This window comes from Dreissena polymorpha, chromosome 1 (genome assembly GCF_020536995.1).
Source record: "Dreissena polymorpha isolate Duluth1 chromosome 1, UMN_Dpol_1.0, whole genome shotgun sequence".
Classification (NCBI taxonomy): Eukaryota; Metazoa; Mollusca; class Bivalvia; order Myida; family Dreissenidae; genus Dreissena; species Dreissena polymorpha.
Window position 1 is genome coordinate 52,303,611 of NC_068355.1, and position 22,064 is coordinate 52,325,674.

The window sequence follows — 22,064 nt, forward strand, 5'->3', positions numbered from 1 at the left end:
TTCCGGGAGATAACTCTTGTTTGTCAGAAAGGGGCCCTTATCGATGCAATGACGCATATTGCGCTAAAAAGGCTGTATGTGATTCCGACCCGTATTAATAGTCCCGGCCGAAACACTAGGTGAGCCCGACAGGCAGTTGACGGGATGTCAGCATGCACTAGGTCGCTGCCGGGGGATAATTCTTATTTGTCCGAAAGGGGCCCTTAAAAGTGCATACCAACTCACTGGAAAAACGACGCATAATGCGCTGAATAGGCTATATGTGACCTCGACCCTAATTAAAAGTCCCGTCCGAAACTAGATGAGTCCGACAGGCAGTCGATGGGCGGTGAGCGTGCACTAGGTCGCTTCCGGGAGATAACTCTTATTTTTCCGAAAGCAGGCCTTGAATGTGCATACGCACGCACTGGAAAATGACGCATACCAGTAAAACGCTAAATGACTCCGATCCTTATTCAAGGTCCCGGCCGAAACTAGGTGAGCCCGACAGGCAGTTGACAGGATGTCAGCATGCACTAGTTTGATTCGGGGGGATAACTCTTGTTTATCCGAAAGGGGCCCTTAAAAGGGCATACCCACTCACAGGCAAAATGATGCGTAATACGCTAGATAGGCTGCAACTGTGTCCGACCCTAATTTAAAGTCCCGGCCGAAACTAGGTCAGCCTGACAGGCAGTCGACGGCAGGTCAGCGTGCACTAGGTTTATTCCGGTGGATAGCTCTTGTTTGTCCGGAAGGGGCCCTTAAAGGGGCATACCCGCTCACTGGAAAATGACGCATACGAGAAATAGGCTAAATAGGCTGCATGCACGGCCGACCTTAATTAAAAGTCCTGGTCAAAACTAGTAAAGCCCGATAGGCAGTCGACGATTGGTCAGCGTGAACTAGGTCGCTTTCGGGCGAAAACGCTTGTTCGTCCGAAAGGGTATCTTAAATGGGCATACCCACTCACAGGCAAAATGACGCGTAATACGCAAAATAAGCTGCACCTGACTAGTATGGACATACAATCAAGAAAAAAAACACTAAATATTTCATTATATTGTTATATAATTACATATTTTTCTGAACAGCAATCGCCACACTGTATATAAATTTGAAAACTCTTGAAATACGTGTTTACTAACAAAATAAAATATATTTAAGTAAAGTTCCAGAACAACAATACATGTATTAACAACATTCCAGTACAATGTTTATTAAGTATTTAAGCATATTGATGAGTCGTTATATTGAATAAATGCTATAAAATGCAAGTAACGAAACCCGATTCACGTAGTGTCAGGGTCAAGAAAACTGCACGGTTACATATGAAGTGGTAATTTCATAAATGTATTACTGGCAAATAAAGCTTTTTACGATTGGGCGCGAAACGTATGGAAGGCCAATAGCTCTGGCTGCTCAACAATAGAAAGCATACGGCCGTCCCTCCGGCTAAGTGGGGTGAATGGGGAAGCGTACCTTACCGGACTATGAATGATTTTTAATCAACGACCGTACGTCGAAACATACTCAGCGTCTAAGCTAAACGTTACTTGTATGAATTTAGAACGCATATTGGTATACAGATTTTCTATAGAACTGTTTGGTTTCCAATTAAAACTATTGTACTCGACTACAGTTGTGGTTTGCGGGCAAAGATAGCGTGCTCGCTTTTGAATGAATAGCAATTTGAATTCATTTGTTATTACGAAGGTACATTATGACCGTTGGTCAGTTACTACAGACTTAATGAATAATTAATTATTGAAATGCTTCCATAACAGTTCATTAGACACGTAACAAAGACTTTTAGTAATTGGTAGACGACCGTACATGCGATTATCTATTGGTTACTCTGATTCAACATTAATATGTGATGATTTATTTGAAATATGCCAATGCAAATATCAAAGCCTTTTCCCTGCGCTTTATTACAGATTTTGTAAGAATCACTTCTCACCAGGATTGTGAAACTTAAGAGCTGTAAGAACTTGCACTTTTGAAGATTTTGTAACCAATATGGATATTAAATTGTATTTGAAACGTCTAATTGTTGACTGCCTACTTATTATATTTGTGGGTCATTTTACCAACGGTCTACAGAGCATTTGCTCTAAATGCAATAGATTCGAAATGAGGAAGGACTTGACTTGTGGTACATTGCTAACAACAGTCATGAATGCGGATATGACAACATGCATGAGGCATTGCACGGACGATTGTCATGGATTGTTGTATACGGAAATTGAGAAAAAATGCACATTATGCTCATCGGTAATATTTTCGACTGACGTCATTGAGCAAAATGCAGTGTCGTTTGAAAAGGTATCGTAAACAACTTCAATAGCTGCGACTTACTATACAATAATTATATGTTGGTAGATATTTATTTACAAAACTGTTTCTGCCAAAAGCCGTATGATTTATTTTACAGAGTAATTGACATAAGCTTTCTAACATATCTATAATATATTACTTGTACTAATTACAACTGGAATTTATCAAAGAAAGATAGCTATGTGTTCATGTATTTAATATTTGATAATAACATGGCTATATTGTGATGTTTTATATAACACAATAACGTGTCTTTTTATACTTATCTAGGTTTGTACTTTGAGGAAGGCAATCGGTTACGTTGGGTACACATTGCTACGAAGTTGGAAGGAAGCCAGAGAATTTTGCGAAGCAAATCATGAAGGTCTTGCCGTCATTAACAACATTGAAGAGTACGAGTCATTGAAAACTGTTTTACAAGGGGCCAATATAGATTCAAACATTTGGATCGGAGGAACACGTGTACGCGACCAATGGGAATGGGTCACCAAAGGTGGTCCAAACATGATTATGACATGGGCTAAATGGGCACCTGGTGAACCTCGTGGATATGAGGGTATGAATTGCTTGCAATTATGGTCGAATTATCAGTACGATGACATTTATTGCAGCAGTAAAAAAAGCTTTGCTTGCATGCTTTGAGATTGTTCTCTATTTAAATGTGGACTATTAAACCGTCATACTTGGCTGAGAAGAAATACCAGGAATGTAATATGAAACAAAAATTGTTGATGGCATTATGCAGAAATTTATATAAAGCGTTATCATTCAGCTTAAAAATAAGAAATTTCATAGAAAGAAATAGAAGGGCATACATTCAACACTGTATTTCCATCTGGTTTTAGTTTAAACCTATTTATTATAGCTCGATTTCATCGACAGCCTAAAGCTTATTTGAAACGCTCCTGAGTCTGTTTTCTTGGCCTAAAACCAGTACTTGGTGTCCATGAGAAAGAGGCGGACACCATATCCACTACGCCACGGCATTAAGCATAGTAAATGCTTGTGTTGACTTTCCAAGTCTTCTTGACATAACTTAATGACTGACATGACTTTGTGTGCTTTATGTAGATAGCCTATTTTTGAACTACATTTTCTGTGAACGTGCTACCTTGAATTTGTAACAAATGACGTCTAAATTGGTAGCTACAATGTAAATAGATGTTTTAACTCTTAGGCAGATTTCCCCTATGTTTTCATTTTAACGAATTGAACAATTTGTTATCATTAACTTTATTGAAAGATGTTTAAAACAAGTATTAAAGTGTAAATATAATTTAATAACTATTGTCATAAAATATAAAATAAATATCAAAACGTATTTTAGCTCGTCCATTATCTTCTTGTTAATTGGTGAGATTGAAGTGAGTTAATGTTTGAAATTATAAGTAAGCAATTTTATTTTATATTGTGAACAACATTGATAAGCAAAAAATTATTGTTGCATTTATGAAGTATCTTTTACAATTGCTACTTTACCATTAGGACAATGTTTTGCTTAGAGGCTTAAATAAGTATTTTCTAGATCGAATCAAATTAATGTCTTACGAACGGCGAATATTCATATTAAAATGTGGCTAATGTTATGTATTTTATGAAAAATTACCCAGTAAAATGATTCACCAACGATGGCCATAACAAGAACGAAACATGTAATTACTTGCCTCACAAATGAACCAAGCAAAAACGCATATTTCGAATGTTATGAAAGAATTAAACGAACGGCTGTTCGTTGCGTTGTTATTTTTCATATACAAATTACGGAAGCGTATATGGTACACCCCAATAATATGGTCATGTCGGATTAGTTTATATCGACTTACTGTGAAATAACATGGTATGTCGACATAGTTTTGTAGCTTTTTCTTACTTAATTTTACTCGCCATAACGACATTAAGTCTAAGTCTCTACGTAAATGTTTCCGGCTTTTCTCGAAAAAATATTTGGTCTACATGATCTAAGTCGACAAATCAACATACTTTTTGGCGTCATGCTCTTGTGAAAATGACTTGCCATCATACTTTTAGTTGACACGATGAGTTATTTTTTACGCCATGACACCTTTTTTATATCATGCTATCATAGAATATGGTACACCTCAATAATATGGTCATGCCGGATTAGTTTATGTCGACTTACTGTGAAATAACATGGTATGTCGTCATAGTTTTGTAGGGTTTTTCCTCTTAATTTTCCTCGCCATAAAGACATTAAGTTAAAGTCTCGACGTAAATGTTTTTGGCTTTTCCATAAAAAAATATTTTGTCGACATGATATAAGTCGACAAATGAACATACTTTTTGGCGTTATGCTCTTGTGAAAATGACTTGCCATTAAAGTTTTAGTCAACACGATGAGTTATTTTTTACGCCATTATACCTTTTTCATATCATGCCGTCAAAGAATAGTGACATCATCACAGAATCAGGGTGTACAATATACGCTTCCATAGTTTCCGTATAATTGCCGCTTAATTCTCAGTAACGAGTTAATTTGCTGGAGACCTTTATCAGATTTCAATTAATTACTTTCATAATGGTTTTAATGGATTCCTATTTAATGGTGCCAATAGGTCAGCCGATGTAATAGCAACATTACTTATTTATGTGTGGCCGTAGATGATGCTGACACGCACGTTTATGACAGTTCGTTCCGCTCCAATGTTTCGTTTCTTGGAGTAGTTGTCCTTTGAATACTTATTCCTGTCCATATTTAATCACGAACAGGAATTGTCAGAATATAATGAAACATTACTTGTAGCATCCGTATTGGGTGGAAATGCGTTTATTTTGAGGATGTTGAGCGTTTGTTATTTTTCAGGGAGTACTTTATACGTTATACGTGTCTGCGTCAGCCACAGGAACTATTTACAGTTAACGTTTCCTTCCACATTCTCAGAAACCTATTTACGTGCGGTCTTCCTATAGGGTTCGAGTGCGCTTTGGTCAGTAAACAACAGTTATTCTATTTCCGTTTGGCTTCACGGATTATTTGGATCCAAATTGTTAAGCTTATACGCGGCATAGGCTTTGCATGAACATATTGTCCCATCATTCCGCTCCGATGGCAGATTAATTCAATTGATCCTGTTTGATGATTTTCTTTAAAAAGAGTAATTGGCTCAATTATCTTTTTCCCATGCTAACAATAAATGCATTGAATAAGAGCATAATCGCGTGAATTCATAAATATCACCAATAATATTTGTTATAGCTGCCGCGTCACAGATTTGAAAAAACAAACAAACATTATTTCAAATTTATTAAACCAATATTGACATATCTAAATTAAAAGAAATCATGGTTAATTCATTACAAAACATTCATTTACGTCATGTTTAAGGGTGTTAATACGCTTTTCAGCTATTTAGATGTCTCTCATCAGTTAGTTGTTCGGAGACCTTAATTTCGGACGGTAAAATTCGGATCACGGACTTATGGCATAGCGCAGCATAATATTTGTTATAATTGGCTTCGTTAAGTGATGTTTTTTATTTTAACTCTGAACCAGTGCTTAGTTTTGTGGCTGAACTGAACATTTGGTCAAGACTATCTAAAAGCTGACTACCCCGGTACTCGACATATTTAAGATATCGCTATCTATTTTCAATAATGAACCTCAATTGTAACCACAGAGTTAACTTGATAGTTAAATAGCTATAATAAATATAACTGATCGTTTTGTTTAGTAACAAGTTTTGAACCTATCCTTCTAAACGTTTTAGTACTTTGAGCGATAGCTTCGAGACGACCACTTAAAAGGGGCCATTTCACAGATTTTGGCATGTATTGAGGTTTGTCTTTAAATGCTCCTTATTGATAAATGTAAACATTGGATAGCTCCAGTAAAAAATCAAGATTACGACTTAAAAAAAGTAACCCTCAACAGGGCTCGAACCACTGACCCCTGGAGTCTTGGAGTAAAAGGCTACCGACTTAGACCACTCGGCCATCCGTGCTCATACAATGAAGTATGTATTTTATACTTTATATAAGCAATCCTCGTAGTTTCACAAAATATAACGACAACAACAGAACTCTCCAAATTATTCAAACGTTCCGCATTGAAACGCTTATAATTTTTGAGGTTTTTAAATCGTCAAAAGATGCATATAATGGCTATTTTAGAAAATGGTAAATGTTCAGCATCACTATTTCCTCACAAATATTATAACTCAACCGAAAATGTGCGAATCTGAAACAACTTTTTTAATTTTGTAAATTTACCAAAACGTAAAAAGGTCACTTTAATTATAAGAGTACGCATTTTATTTGATATGATTTGGCTATATGTGGGATACCTATCTCGTCCCTTCATTAATGAAATGTTTGCGGCTATACATCAGCTGTCCCATAGCAGGTGTTGATGAGTTTTATATTGAAGCTAATCAGTGTCACCAACTTTGTAATCTAAAATACTGAACAACACAAATGCCGTCGATGAGATATCGAATTCAAAACAGTGTATGACATGTTTCAAAAGGTATTTATAGTTATTATAACATCGCTCTTTAATTTTGTTAAAAGATATAATCATTGGTTTAATCACAAACAGAACGAAAAGATGTGGAAATCAGTGTTTGTGATTTTAATACTTTCATTCAAAGCTACAAAGGTATTGTTCTGTATATTTATCATATTCGTCAATTGATTTTATTTAGTCTATTCGCAACAGTAGTTGATATGGATTTGATTAAACGTTTAGTGATAGTTGGCCTTTTCACTTTCTGTATTGAATGCATAGCGATAAGATTTTTTGTTAATTATAAAAAGTTTTTGTTTCATATTTTCAGCTATGTTGCGGTACCACTTCATTGCTATATTACCTATTCTGCTACAAGAAGCAAATAAACATTTAATTCGCTTTAACATTAAGATGCGTGTATGAAAAATTTGCCTTTCTATGCATTTAAATGAAATGATATAAGCTAGTGTATTTTACACAATAGACCACGTGCTACAGCTAACCAAAGAGTTTTTTTATAACAAGCGATGTCAGCAAAGTACTTATCCATAAACTTAAAAGAAGATTTTGTGAAGCAAAACCATGAAACGATCTGTTGTCAGTATAAGAATCGAGTCAAAATAAGCGGTTCTGTTCATCATTCGTCTGCTTAAAACTGGAATTAGTAAATGTGTTATTGTACACTATCTAATTAGATAACTTCCTCAATTATGCCACTTTAAAAATATAAAACAAATGTGAGCAGAAAATAAGCTATGCAGACAGCATAACATAGTCTATTTACAAATCTCTATGTTTCAAAGGGCATTGCTGGTCGTGTAAACTTTGAATTGGAGGTTTTACAGTACGACAACCCACGTGGCATCTCCTTTAGAGGAAATGATACAAATGGTGCTCGGAAATGCTGCGATATGAGATCGACTGCACCTCAGTTAACCTGCACGACGCATTGTCTGACCGCCTTTGTGTTCTGTTGGGCAGGGTTATTACTTATATGAAATTTCCATTTATTTCACTTTTAATAACATGCACGAGTTTGTATTATTTTCCATTACATATATGTAACAAATATAGCCCATAGTTATACTAAGTATAGACCTAAATAAAAAACATTAGGGCTCTTAAGCATTCGAAGTTAACTGATTGTTATTTATAATAAAAAAATACAATGCTTTCACTATATTCTTTAAAAAAGACAGATTTTAAGTAAGATGTGTATGACACTTTTTACATCAAATGTCTACGTGATCAACGTGTTATAGCAAATCGTAACGACAACAAAAGAAACTCTCAAAACATTTCAATCGTATACTTATTTTAATCGTAAATTATTGAATACTGGTCATATTAAAATAGTGTTATAAATAGTGTTATTAGCCCCCCCCCCCCCCCATCCGCAGGAGTGAAAAGTGAAAAAATGGATATCGTCAAAGGTCTCTTTAATTTTAACTGTAGTGTATGCACAATGTTCACTATTATATCATCATCGTTTTTATTCCACTCGTGCGGACTCGAACAAATTCATTTGAATTATTACGACAGTAAACTTTGGATTGCTTAAACATTCAGCACGCCTAAAACAAAGATATTGTCAATCTATATATCGTAATTTGTTTACTTTCAATTACAATATTAAAAAAAATGGTGTAAACTGCTCTGGCATATTGTCCCATCATTCCATCTACCGCAGTTTTAAAACAATTGTCAAGATTACACGTACACACATTTTAAGATTACTCTTATCTTCAATTTCGTGTTTGTTTTTAAGTGCGAGTGTTACGCTAAAATTAACGATTGTTATGAAAACGCTGAAAAGTGCTATCCATTGTCAGATAATTGTTATGAATACACTGATAAAAAGTATCGCATCTAAGTTTATTATTTAATCAACTTTTAAAAATCATACAAACAATTTTGATAGCTTATTTGTATATTTTACTTCGGTTTTAGCAATCGGCGTCTTTCGCAAAATATATAAATACGATTGTGTCACAAGGTACAATTGTTGTCCTTACCGTAATAGAACCGACGACGGAAGTTGCACTAGTCCTCAAATCTCCACGGTCCCTCTGTTGACAAACACCTTTGCAGCTTCATATAACAGAACATTAGCCGTTCAAGGACAATGGGCGATCGGGACAGAGGTAGTCATAACTTGTCAATTTCATAAAATTAATAATGCTTTAAACAAAGTAGTGTTTATTTTTTTTAATGTGACAGTTATGGCATTTTCTCTAAAGTGTATTTTCATAATTATGATTTGTAATAGAAGATTAACATGTTTCCTTGTTTTTCTATTTTTGTTAGTACAATATGACAATTATCATAGAAGTTCAAAATATACACCTCAAGAACACGTATGACGTAATATCCCACTTTACTACAAAATTCAATGGAGACATCGCACAAACATACACATTGTCCAAACAAAGTAAATTCGATACAATGATAGACGAAAAGACCCTGGTCAGGTAAGCCACGTGTGTGTGTTGCTCATGTTTAATGTTAATGTAAAGTGTAATTAATGTAAAACCAAAGTATAAATGAAAAAAGCACGCAATTACAAAAACGTATTTATAATTCTATAGCTGATTATTGTATTTGCTATTTTTTATAATGCCTTAAGAAGTTGCCATTATGGTGCACTGGTTAATATTATATAATTCAGTAAATGCATTTAAATCAAAATATTGTAATAATTTTTAATTTGAATGACCATGTTGTGTTATTACTATTTATTTACACTTATGCGATGTTGTTCTACATATGCGATCCGTCTATTGTGATAAACACATATTAATAATACTTTCTCGTCTGAAAATATTTATGGGGTTTCATTTTTGCTATAAATCTTATGATTATAACTGTATTGATAGCTTGTATCGATCTGTCAAAAACAAATAACTAGTGTGTTCACTTCCAGTTTGACCATAGGGGTAAGAGTTTGGTGTATGGAAGGCTATTACGGACCAAACTGTAACTTCCAATGTAATGGATATAAAACATGTCCACATCAAGACAAGGTGATTAATAAATTCAGCAATAATGGTGAGTAACTTTAAATCAGACAATATCAAGACAAGTGGTTTAGTAAATATACAGACACGGAGAAAGCGTCTGAGATCAGTTACGTCATTTGTAATTTGTGTTCAAGTTTTCGTGGATTAAGCATTGTTCATTGTTGTTGTTGTTTTGTGTTTTTTCATTGAGCATTTTATTTGCTATTCGTATATTTTGCAACGTTTATTACAAATGTAAGCTTGAAACATGCGGCCATCTGTGATCAGATGTTTGTCACAAGTTTAACAAAACTCAATCGTTTACATTTTCAACAAATCAAACCTTATTCTAGTGTCCAGTTACTTTAAATAAAAAGGCAATACTTTAAATGTTTCAGACATTGTTCTTTCAATGATAAACAACGGCGCACAAAACCATAATATTAGAGCGTACACGATTATATTGTATGACTTCTTTGCCAAAACGGTTTGTCAAAACGCAGCAGACATAAGATTGGATATACAAGACTTCTCATTCCAACCATCGTAAGTACATGTCTACACATTTGACACTCTCCGCTTTTAGGTTTACAAATGATACTGAATATATTAATAATACCTTTACATGTTGGTTTAAAACATCACTGGCAGTTGCATCGAATTCAAAATCAACCATATAACCTCCATCTTTAAATGATGTGGGTTTCTTTCTTGAATTATGATTCACGCATTTTTTTGGTAAAGTGAAGTTGTTGTTTATCGTTATCAGTATGCATGCATATGAACATGACATAGTTTATGGACAGTGTCATATGAACAGTGTCCGTATGATAGTGACTTTGCAATGCATAAGAAAAAGCCCGCCAATATAATTAATGATATATTAATTTTTCGTTTTGGTTGCAAGCCTTGATTTTGGGACGTATCATGCAGCGGTTCGACTTGGTGCCAACTGTAGTCACAGTCAAGTCAGTCCCCTGAAGGTTGTATCATGGTTGCTACAACACCGCTATCATGCGCCTGACAAGGACGTGTCTCTCTCCAGCCCAGTATTGAATTTGTCTCCTGCGGGCGTTTTGGTAAACTTCTTTCCCTTTACGAACTTATTCCGGCTACTCTATTTACCATTACACTATTAACATAAGAAACATAAATTGTGTAAAGTGAATGTTCCATACAGGAATACATCCATTCGTGGTACATGAAACATCATATTAGCACACCAAATGGAGAAATTAAATTATAAGTGTTTTATTAGAGTTCTCAAACAGCTTTTTGCTTAAGTTATTCATTTAGCTTTTTATGGAAAATATTGATGAAAGCATAAACAAATGTTTTCGTGTTTTCGGTATTGAGCTCAAGTTATTCTATAGAACAGAACAGAACAGATCTTCATTTGGTTCACAGGTCACATAATACATGATACATTTATTGTGACAACACATGAGCGTATAGTTCACAAAAAACATTTCACAAAATAAATGTTCCAACAAAAAAAATGAGACCATTATTGGAGAAGGTGATCAGGAGATGTACTTGTTTATTTCTTAAACAGTATCAATCCGTATAAATCGTTTTAATTATGAAATATGCATGTATATTAAAGAGGAGACATCAGATAAGGGTAGCAGCAATTAGTCGATGATTAGGCAGTACGGGATCAAATATTTATTAATGCAACTTATAGAAGGTTATACGATAAATTATTATTTAATCAGAGATAGCATGTATTGCAAAAAAGTCACACAGAAAATCGTCGAAAATCAAGACAAACAAATTCATTTAGCAAAGTTTGACGTGCGAAAATAGGAGCTTGAGTTTAAGTTAGGGTTATAATTTAGTAGTTAAAAAGTCGCTGAAAAATTGAATTCGACATATTTACTTTGTTTATTTTTAAGTCCCTTGCACAATATCAGACTAAAAATGGATGCAAATTTGCGCAAAAAGTATAGTGAAAGGGGATTTATAAAGGCATTTCTAATTAGCACATCCTTTTTAATGATACAACTTCCACAATAGTATGCCATTTGCAACATCATAAAGATCATGGAGAATGCATTATATTAGCAGGACGTTAATTTATGGAATTTAATGTTAATGCTTTAAAAAAATATTCAGCAAAGATTAACGTGAAAAAGGTTGAGGTTCAATTGGTATTTCAAGTACGTTGAAAAATTATAACATAACTGTTTTTCTCTTTAAAATCTGTAACACATCATCAGAACTTTTAAAACTTAATGTAAATAACAGATTAAAATTGTTAAGCGTAAAACAATACAAAAGCATTGTCATAAAGGCAGAAACACAAAGTACTGAATAATATATATACCTCGTTAAATTTAGTCCTTTATTTATTGATATTCCCCCGTGTATTAAAAGTTTAAGATAGACGACTTGTAATAGGTGAAGGCTAGTTTCTAAACCCCATTAGTGTAAACTCCCATCGAAATAAAAGTTATGGGAGGGTAGCCAAGAGGTGTATGAGTAAAGGTTGCCTAAAAAGTATATACTTGATATCTTCGCACTAGACACTTGTTTAAACTATACTATATATACTTCAGTTGTATATATTTGCACTAGTAATTTTTTTTGTTCGATAATAGTTCAAATAACTAACCCGTTTTGTGTCTCACGTGGTGGAGTGTTGGGAGAATAATAACTTTGGTTGGTCAGTTTCGTGTGAATTAATTTCATTGATAAATCTATATTGAATGAGTCAGGTGTTCTTACCAGAAAGGTGCATTTCTATCACGGGGTAGATTGCAGCGATTATTTGATAGATATCGGCCAACAGTAAGTATACGTTTACGTTTTTTGTTTGTTTTAAAATAAGTTTGTGTGTTTGTTAACGAGCAATTTTTAGATGTATATTAATCAAACCATTATAATTAAATAAAATGGTCTTAGGAATGGTATTATTCGTACCACAAGTATTATTCGTATCACAAGTATTTGGATTGAGTTAAGCACGTTTGAAGAAGTCAATTATGTGTTTAATGAATTGTGCCGTATTACGTAATGCGATTGGGCTATTAACACACATCAGTTGTTTAAATTTAATTATATTTGGATATAACCAATATTTACGTGGAATGTGTTTTACTCTTTTTTCTTGAAAAAATGGGCATATAAGAAGATAGTGCATTTCGTCACCGATGTCATTTTTGTTACAGATGATGCATTTACGGTTTTCATGCGGGATGTACGCTTGCGAGAAACGGCCGGTCTCTACAGGCAGACGGTGATTTCCGGTACGTAAGTGTAGAATGCTTAGTCTTAGAGATTGTGGTAGTATACATATATAGTTTTCAAGTTTCGTATTATCTTTTAACAGGGAGTACATTTTGCCTTTAGAAGATAATTCTAATTGTGAATCCCAGTTCTGTATAAAATGGTCGATCAGAACTTTCTTTACTTGGGAGTGGATACTTTTTGTAGTAATATTATCTTGATGTAACCAAATATTCGCAAGGCCGGTAGAGTTTAGAATGTGGGTAATATATGTGTCCATTTAAAATTTGGATTTATATGGAGTGTAAATTTGTACAATAAATAAGATATTTTTTTGTGGTTTTTCTAGAACCAAGTTGTTCCAAAATTTGACCATGCGTGATTTAATTACTATTTCCAATGGATATCGACCTAATTCAGCGTAAAGGCAATATTTCGGGGTTGAGAGTTTTGTTTTGGTTATTCTTCTCAAGAAGTTACAATTAAATTTTTCTATGACATTTACATTTTCATATCCCCAGATCTCACAACCATACGTTAAAATCGACAGTATTGTGTGGTCAAATAATGGTATTTGTAAATCTATGGATAAATCTAGATTGTTTATACGTGTAAACAACGTAAACATAGCTTTATTTGCCTGTTCCAACACATAAGTTTTACATTAAAACTGCCCGAGGAAGTGAATACTGCTCCTAGGAATTTGTATTCTGAAACTGTTTCAACTGGCTGGTCGTTTAAGTAGAATTGTTATTTACTTGGTTTGTTCGTGCCAAAAAGCATAACTTTAGTTTTAGTGTAATTAATGTTCAATTTCCATTGTTGGCAAAACTGATAAAAACAGTTAAGACTAGCATTAAAGTCAGCCTCATTTTGACCGAATATTATTGTGTCGTCTGCATACAGCAATACAAGGAGTTTTAAAAAGCAGGTAGTGTCGCCAACAGGTATTTCAAGATTTACACCAGTTCAGTGTTGTTTAAGGTAATCTTCAAGGTCATTCATATACATAGAGAACAAGATATGGGATAGATTTTCTCCGTGTCGTACGCCACATGTGCTGTGAAAAAACAGGGATTTAGTGCCGTTGGAAGAGACGCACGATTTTATGTTTGAATACATATTTCTAATAACATCAAAAATCTTCCCTCTTACACCCAGTTTGAAGATTTTGTACCAGAGACCAGCTCTCCAGACAGAGTCAAAGGCAACTGAAAAATATAAAAATGAGCAAAATAGTTTACGTTTTTCAGATCTTAGTTTTTGGATTAATACATTAAGTGCAAATATGTGGTCATTTGTTGAATAGCTAGCTCGAAATCCGGCTTGGTTTTCGTTAAGTACATTGTTTTCATTTAAAAATAAGTTAATTCTTTGATTGATAACGGCTGTAAATAATTTACCAAGGCAACTAAGAATTGTGATAGGGCGATAGTTACTTGGTTCGGTGTGAGAGCCCTTATTTTTAAAAATTGGTTTTATTGTTCCGATTAGCCAGGTGTCTGGTAGGATCCCGGTATTTAAAATAATGTTAAACATGCTGCAATACACTGGGAGCATGATGGTTGACGTACTTTCAATAAATTCATTTATAATATTATCGTAATCGGAAGACGCTTTGCCATTCTTTAGTTTAAAAATCATTTTTTTGGATTTCTTCACTTGAGATAGGTCTATTTAAGGTTTCGACGGTGTGAATGGAAGGCGTATAGTCGTCGTCTATTTTCGGGGGATATTCGTTTATATGACTGTTTGAGTTGGTATTTTTGATGAAAGTTTAAAATTGCTCTATAGTCGGATTATTATCAGTGACTGTTTTCTAATTCAGGCTGCTGATATATTTCCAGTAGTCTTTAGGTTTATTTGAATGCATTGAACGTAATCTTTTTTCAGCAGTTTACTTATGTTTACGAATAAATGTAATAAGCACTTGTTTATAGTGCCGACTGGCCGAGTTAAGCTTGTTTTTGTTTTGATTGGTTTTATTTATATGATACGCTTTGCGAGCACTGTTATATTTATTGCGGGCAGAATGACATTGGGGCCCAAACCAGGGTTTGTGTGTAATGTTATCATTGGTTATTGATGTTTTATTATAATTTGTGTTGTGGTTCGAATGGGATTTATATGATTTTTCTGCCGAGTCTTTGAATAATTTTGATATTTTATCCGAGACATCGTTTAAGAAACATTTAATGTTGGTTTGTGTACAATCACTTAACAAACTGGGTATTTCAGTTAATGTTGTTTTGTTTAGATTATTTACGAATTCATCACTTTTTTCATCTTTCCACTTCGGGGTCTTATAATTGGGTTTGCCTTCTTGATTGTTTTTAATATTTTGATTAGATGGAGATGATATTTGTAATACCAGAGATTGTAAACAATGGCCATCCGAGAATAGCTCATCTAATTCAATTATTTCAAATTCTTTAAATTGGTGTATTATTTTTATTGACGATTATGTGTAATCGATAACAGAAGTATTTCGAAACGTGTATTTACCGATACTTGAATCTTTGTCAATCATTCCGTTAAGGATAAGGAGGTTATTTAATTTACATATTTCAAGCAGTTTAGTTCCTAATTTATTAACTTTTGTGCACTGGAATAAACGAGTTATTGGGATATCAAATTGGTTTAAAATGTCTTCATGGTTACAGGGGAATACTATATCTTCGTCATGTTGGAAGTATTTATTAAGAAAGATATCTGGAATCGTGTAGTCAGGTAAATTTGATGTGTAACTATTAGTGTCCTCAGTAATAAAAAGTTTTTCATATTGTAGGCATTTGGAAGTTATGTCAGTTTCGAAAAGAAACAATATCATTATGAAAGCGAGAATGTTAAGGTGGGATGTAAACGTTGCCTATCACATAATTATCAGTTCCATTACAAATATTTAACCAATACACATATTCACAATTAGAATCTAGTTAAGTGATGATAAAGGTGTTTTTCAAATTATTGTTCACAAAGAAACCCAGTCCACCAGATTTTCGTTTATAATTCTCTTGCCTAGGTTTAGAGAAAATGAGTAATTAGGCACAGACACAATATCGTATTGGTCGGTTTAGTTTCTTGGATACATAGTATGTCAAACATATTAACAAGTTCAATGAATTCTAGGTATTTGGATCTGGTTTTGAGACCACAGACATTAAGAGATCCTATTTTCAGCTAATGTTTCTTTGAGAGTTCATCTTTACTTAAAATATAACCATTTATTTTCTCTGTTGCAGGTGGAGTTTGGTCAACACTTGGATTGATATTGGATACAAAGAGTTGAGAATGTTAACAGTGCGTGTTCGTTGAGGAACACGATATATTGAGACATGTTATACAAAATGACACATTCTCCGTGTATCCCTACACGATGGAAGTTTGAGCCTGGGCGTTGTCGATATCCTGTGGTATTTTGTTGACGTCACCGTCTGGCTGGACCACAGCGGACATGTTGGCCATAGCTGGATGGACCCTGAGAAGGTAGCCGGGTTTCTGATTGGTGACGGCAGCGGGCGTGCTCGCCTTATTTGATACAGAGTTGCTACCAGGATTAGTGCTTAAACTCGGGCGCTGGGGTACCGCCGATGAATCCGATTAAGATTCGCTAGATACATCTTCAGTGATAACTGGTTCCGGTATGATAGTGTGAGAGTCAGCGCGTTCCTCTGTAGCTTGTGAGGGGAAAGCACGCCGAGAGTTGTTTGAACCGCTCGTCTACATGGGCCGTAACATCAGCATTTCTGGAGCCGCGCAGCGTGCTGTGCCAATCTTGAAAGGCATTTTTTTTACAGTTTACAGTTTCACCGTGAATCACAAGCGCTGCAGGGAAGGCTAGTTTGACATTCTTTGCGCCGTATTGGTCGCGCGCCGCCTTGAACTCGGGCCATAGTTTTTACGGGCGTCGCTTATTTCGCGGGGATAATCACGAGAAATGCCAATGAGGTGTCACGTAACAGCTTGGCGCTGTCCATGATATCGTTCACGTCACGCAGGTCGGAAAATGTAACCAAGATCGCTCTACTATGTGAAATACCCTGGGAGCGGACCACTTGGCGCCGGCTTAATTTACGAGCCTCAAGTATTCCAACTGTTTCCTGGTCCATGTTAAGCTTGCTCTTAATGAACTCGCGGATGATGCGGAAAAGGTCTTCGTTATGACCACTTGGTGTCTCGGGATGGCCGCTAAATATCAAGTTTGTTCGCAGCGAGCGGGCTTTCATGTCAATACTTTTATATTCAAGGAGCCTAAGACAGGCCTACGTGATATCGTGAATAACTTGTGAGCGGACAGAGTTTTGATTTAAACATTCAAGTTTATGATTTAGGGAATTTAGTGAGTTGTTTGAAGAAATCATATCAAACAGACATGTTACTTTTTGCTCCATGCTAATTTCGGAAAATTGTTCACTTTTCCATGTAAGTCAAAGTCACCTTGTTGTGGGTGGGTTGAGCCCATCGTTGATAAACTGCTAGTTGAACGACGTTTACGTTTGTAATCTCTTACTTGCCAACTGTTTTCTTCGGACAATAAGGCATATTTACCTCTGTACTGGCTTGCAATCTCACTTTTTGTTCCTCGTTAGTTTGAATAAAGCTGGAAAATGTTATAAATGTTTAATTTTAACGGAGCCGATCGTAAACATGTCCGCTATCGATCATCTCCCCTTGCAGTACATATAGAAACCAGAGCACTTTCATTTTAGAATAAATATGTCGATAATAAATAAAAACCAATTATATATTAATCGTTTTATATACATTTTTTAAACTTTACAATGTCAAGTCCGAAAACAAAAGGTGATTTTTTTCTTAATATATTCAGTACAAAACGCTTTTTTCCAGCAAACAACGACGACTGTTCTATTCAGAGTAGCCACAGTGGAAGATATACGCTGTGGCAACTGCAGCGTGGGCATCAGAATAAACTTCTGCTCTGGCATTGGGTAGGACTTTACCAAAATCAGATAGCGTTAAACATCTTTTAAGATCTTATTTTACATATTGTATACACATTTTATTATTACATTTGCTGAAGTTAAAGGCAAATCCGGCGTTTGAATTCGCACGATTTATATCAACTACTGAACACATTACTACAATTTGTTGCATACTTTGTGTGTAATGAGCTCATGCCCTAAAATGAAACATCGCATGTGTCAGTGCTACAAAACGCATTATTATTTCATGCAATTCAATTCTGTGCACTGTTTAAAACATTCTCAATGTTTGTTATATAAGTTCAATATGTTTTCTCTTGTAAACCTCTATAAGTTATCATGAAGTACTAATATTTAACATGACATTCGATTGTTTCTATTCTATCACAAATGGGTGTCAATATTATGCCCTCCCCTTCGAACGAGAGGGATATATTGCTAAGCACCTGTCGGTATATAGTCGGTCGCTTGGTAGGTAGGTAAATCGTCCAGTAGAAAATTCGTTTCCGAACAAAATCTACCGGTACATAACAATTTGACGTACACATTGATATAGTGATTATATTGGAAGAATGTTAGTAGCCTATTGACTTTGTGGTCCAGATGTTAAAGATCAGGGTCACAAAGGCTAATAGCAAGAAAGATGAAAGGGAACAATTGTTAGTTCCAGTTTTTATTTAATGTACCGTAAACACGTGCAAAAACATCCCTTAATCACACGTCAATAGGTGATCAAGCCACTATTAGGACACTACTCAATTCTCCGAGTTTTAAACATATTAAGGTACTGGCAGCTGTAGATCCGTAAAGCATTTAGTATCTCCCGCCACAGGCGGAGGGATATAGAATTGGCTTTGTCCGTCCGTTCGCCTATCCGTCCGTCCGTCCGTCCGTCAGTCAGTCTGTCAGTCCGTCAATTCTTCAATCCGTCCGTCCGTCTGTCACAAGACTTTTAAAGGCTATATCACGAAAAATATATAAAATATCAACATGAAACTGTATAGGTGTATATATATATATATATATATATATATATATATATATATATATATATATATATATATATATATATATTATCTCAATGATGAGAAATGCAATGCACAAGAACCATACACCTACACTTTCTTTCTTAAGAGTTATTGCCCTTTGTGTGTTTTTGTTTTGTATGATGATTTTTTTAGGGCAATATTTCAAATACCATGCAAGATTTCAACATGACATTGCGAAGGTGTATTGATATTTAAGAGAAGTTCCTTGCTTAAGAACCATAACCATCCACTTGATTGCCCGTTGTTGTTTTTGTATGATGGAACTTTTAGGCCTACATCTCAGATATGATACAACATTTCAACATTAAATTACATGGGTGTGTACAAATCAATTTGAAGAAGTGCGATGCTCACGAACCATAACACTGCAATTTCTTAACTAACAGTTATTGGCCTGTGTTGTTTTGTATGATGTCGCTTCTCAAGACTATATCTCAGTTACCATACACGATTTCAACATGAAACTTTTCGTGGGAAGATATCAATGAGGAGAATTGAAATTCATTTAAAAAATCACCCTAAACTGTATTAAACTGTTATTACCTATTAATTATTACCATACACTTAATGATTGTACTGTATATCAAGGATTTGCACCGATCCATAAACAAAGTTTATTTGGCGGGGGATATCAATACAACGAGTTTACTTGCTGATAATAGACTTGGTGTTTACAAATCATAAGCCATATAGTTATTTAATCCTTTGTTAATAACCATATGTGGGGAATTGAACAAATAGTTAAATGTTGGGGGGGGGGGGGAGGTTTTACAAAGCATAGCTTGTTGAGCTTCAATTTACACAATTGAAATTCAAGAAAGCAAACATAAAGTTTTTCACACAATTAAGGACACATTAAAATTTATTTCATATGTAATATTGACCTTACTCTATATACTCATTTGCTAATAAATATTTCTTCAGACACTGTTCTAGCCTGGAGACCCCCATTCAATTGTCTTTAGAGAACAGTCAACTAATGCCAAGCAGAAATTCGATACAAGAGATTTCACGGCCCATCTTTGCCATCAGCGTTATCGAAATACCCATCGTGAGTTTGTGTACATATATGTATATACGTGTTGTGGGAAATTTAAAAACACACATATATATTCTTCGACAAGATCGTAAATCCGAACGACGCAAGTTAAAATATGTCATGTTGTGCTTAAAGGGCAAAACTTTCGGTTGTGTAAAATTAAAAACGAATAAAATTATAGCGATGCGTAAGTTAACATGCTGATGATAATGTATGTTTAATTGTATCAATATCAATATCTATATATACACATCTGAAAGTTATGCATAATATCAATGGCACTGGATAATTGAAACAAAGTGTCAAATAGTTCTTATTTTCATTTAGTAAAACAAGTTTTTTATTTTGCATCATACTCTATTATCTGCATACATATGTATTCCCAGTTCTTGGACGTGACGGTTGACTATGTACATCAACCGGTATTGAATTGGCAACTAAACCGAATCGCGGTGAACCTAAGCATGAAAGGTGGAGATGACAACATCAATAGTCTGGTACTTTTACCTGACAAGACACCAGGTGTCAGGTGATATGTTCGATTCGTTGTTATAAATATTCAAATATCTTTGTTATACAAACAATATACAACGTTACGTCCACCTTTTTCTAATAACATTCAAATAGTTAATTCAGTTAAGAAATAGTACCGGTATATGAAGACATTCAATTAAAATATTATTCCATATATTATCAAATAAGTCATTGAAAAACTCCTATACTATGATGGTATTTAATTCGTGACCACTCGCATATTCAATACATGATAATACAAATAACGATAAACCTGAATGTATTAAATGCATACTTTCATTTCATTTATACTTAAAGGCTATACATAGATGTTCTTGGATGGTGTGGAAATGGACAGTACGGTAAACACTGTGAATATAGTTGTGTTGCGTCGTATTCGAATGAAAATTATACTTGTAGTAACAGCGGAAACACAGTTTGTATGCCAGGTAAAACAACCATTTTCACACTCAATTTTCTTAAATAAATGTTACGGTAAGCGTCGCAATTTAACATTGGCAAAAACTATGATTTATTTTGACTCGGCTGAATGAACAGTTTGGATAAATAAAATAGACAATCTCAGGAAAACAATTATTAGCCGATTTACGTGATATGTATTAATTAATGCTTTCATTAACATAAACTTGTTTCATCTTGGTTAAATGTTGCAAAAATATCATTGTATGGAACGTTTACAAGTAAAATATACTTCACCCTTAATTTAATTAGTTTAATATGGTTTTATTGTTTATGTTGTTTGTGTTTTAACATGTTATTTATGTACCATTTATAATTCAGCTTACTATTTATGGATCAAGATAATATGAATAAAAACTAATCAAATTGTTTTGTTTCAAGGATTTTCAGCCGCGAAACATGGATGTGCGGATACTGATGAATGCTCGAACAATTCACTTTGCCAAAATGGTGCAACGTGTACAAATACAATCGGATCCTTCTATTGCGCTTGTCAAGATGGCTGGATCGGTTCCACGTGTTCTTATGACATCAACGAATGTGAAACCGCGCCACTTGTGAATGTCATATCATGTTCTAATATACCGGGCTCCTACAAATATACATGTAAGCCGGGTTTTACTGGAAACGACTGCATTGACATTAATGAATGCAACGATGATTCTGAAAATCAAAATATGTGCGATGGAGACACGTGTTTCAACACATTCGGAAGTTATGAATGTAAAAGCATGTTGCATTATGGCGATATTGAGGATGACCCTTGTTCAATTGATGGGGTGGTGTGCGGTAACAATGGTCTGTGTACTAATACATCGAATGGATAAACATGTAGGTTCTTTCGATTTTATACCGGTACACATTGTGAAATAACACGTAACCCATGTGTAGATTCTAACACCACATGTGCAAATGGAGGCACGTGCCATTTTAAGAATAACACTTTTCTATGTGAATGTCCCCCTGGTTTGGATCCACATAGTAATTGTCATCATGATATTGACGAGTGTAGTGAGGCAAATAAAC

The 22,064-nt window shown here is 34.7% G+C and overlaps 2 protein-coding genes across 2 annotated transcripts in view; one reads left to right on the forward strand and one right to left on the reverse strand.

Moving 5' to 3' along the window:
• The window catches only part of LOC127874134 (uncharacterized protein DDB_G0271670-like), a 2,759-nt gene extending 2,518 nt beyond the window's left edge, over positions 1-241 (reverse strand). Inside the window, exon 1 of the mRNA XM_052418346.1 lies at positions 226-241. Within this exon, the coding sequence (XP_052274306.1) occupies positions 226-241 (16 nt within the window). The remainder of the gene's footprint in view (positions 1-225) is intronic.
• Positions 242-6,819: 6,578 nt separating this feature from the next.
• On the forward strand, positions 6,820-22,042 carry LOC127880806 (uncharacterized). The gene is made up of 12 exons (XM_052428246.1): positions 6,820-6,934; positions 7,588-7,766; positions 8,808-8,928; positions 9,092-9,255; positions 9,708-9,832; positions 10,182-10,329; positions 10,691-10,862; positions 17,863-17,963; positions 19,931-20,057; positions 20,432-20,574; positions 20,877-21,007; positions 21,420-22,042. Exons 1-12 carry the CDS (start codon positions 6,884-6,886, stop codon positions 21,863-21,865), a joined length of 1,908 nt encoding a protein of 635 aa, XP_052284206.1. The 5' UTR covers positions 6,820-6,883; the 3' UTR covers positions 21,866-22,042.
• Positions 22,043-22,064: the final 22 nt, after the last annotated feature.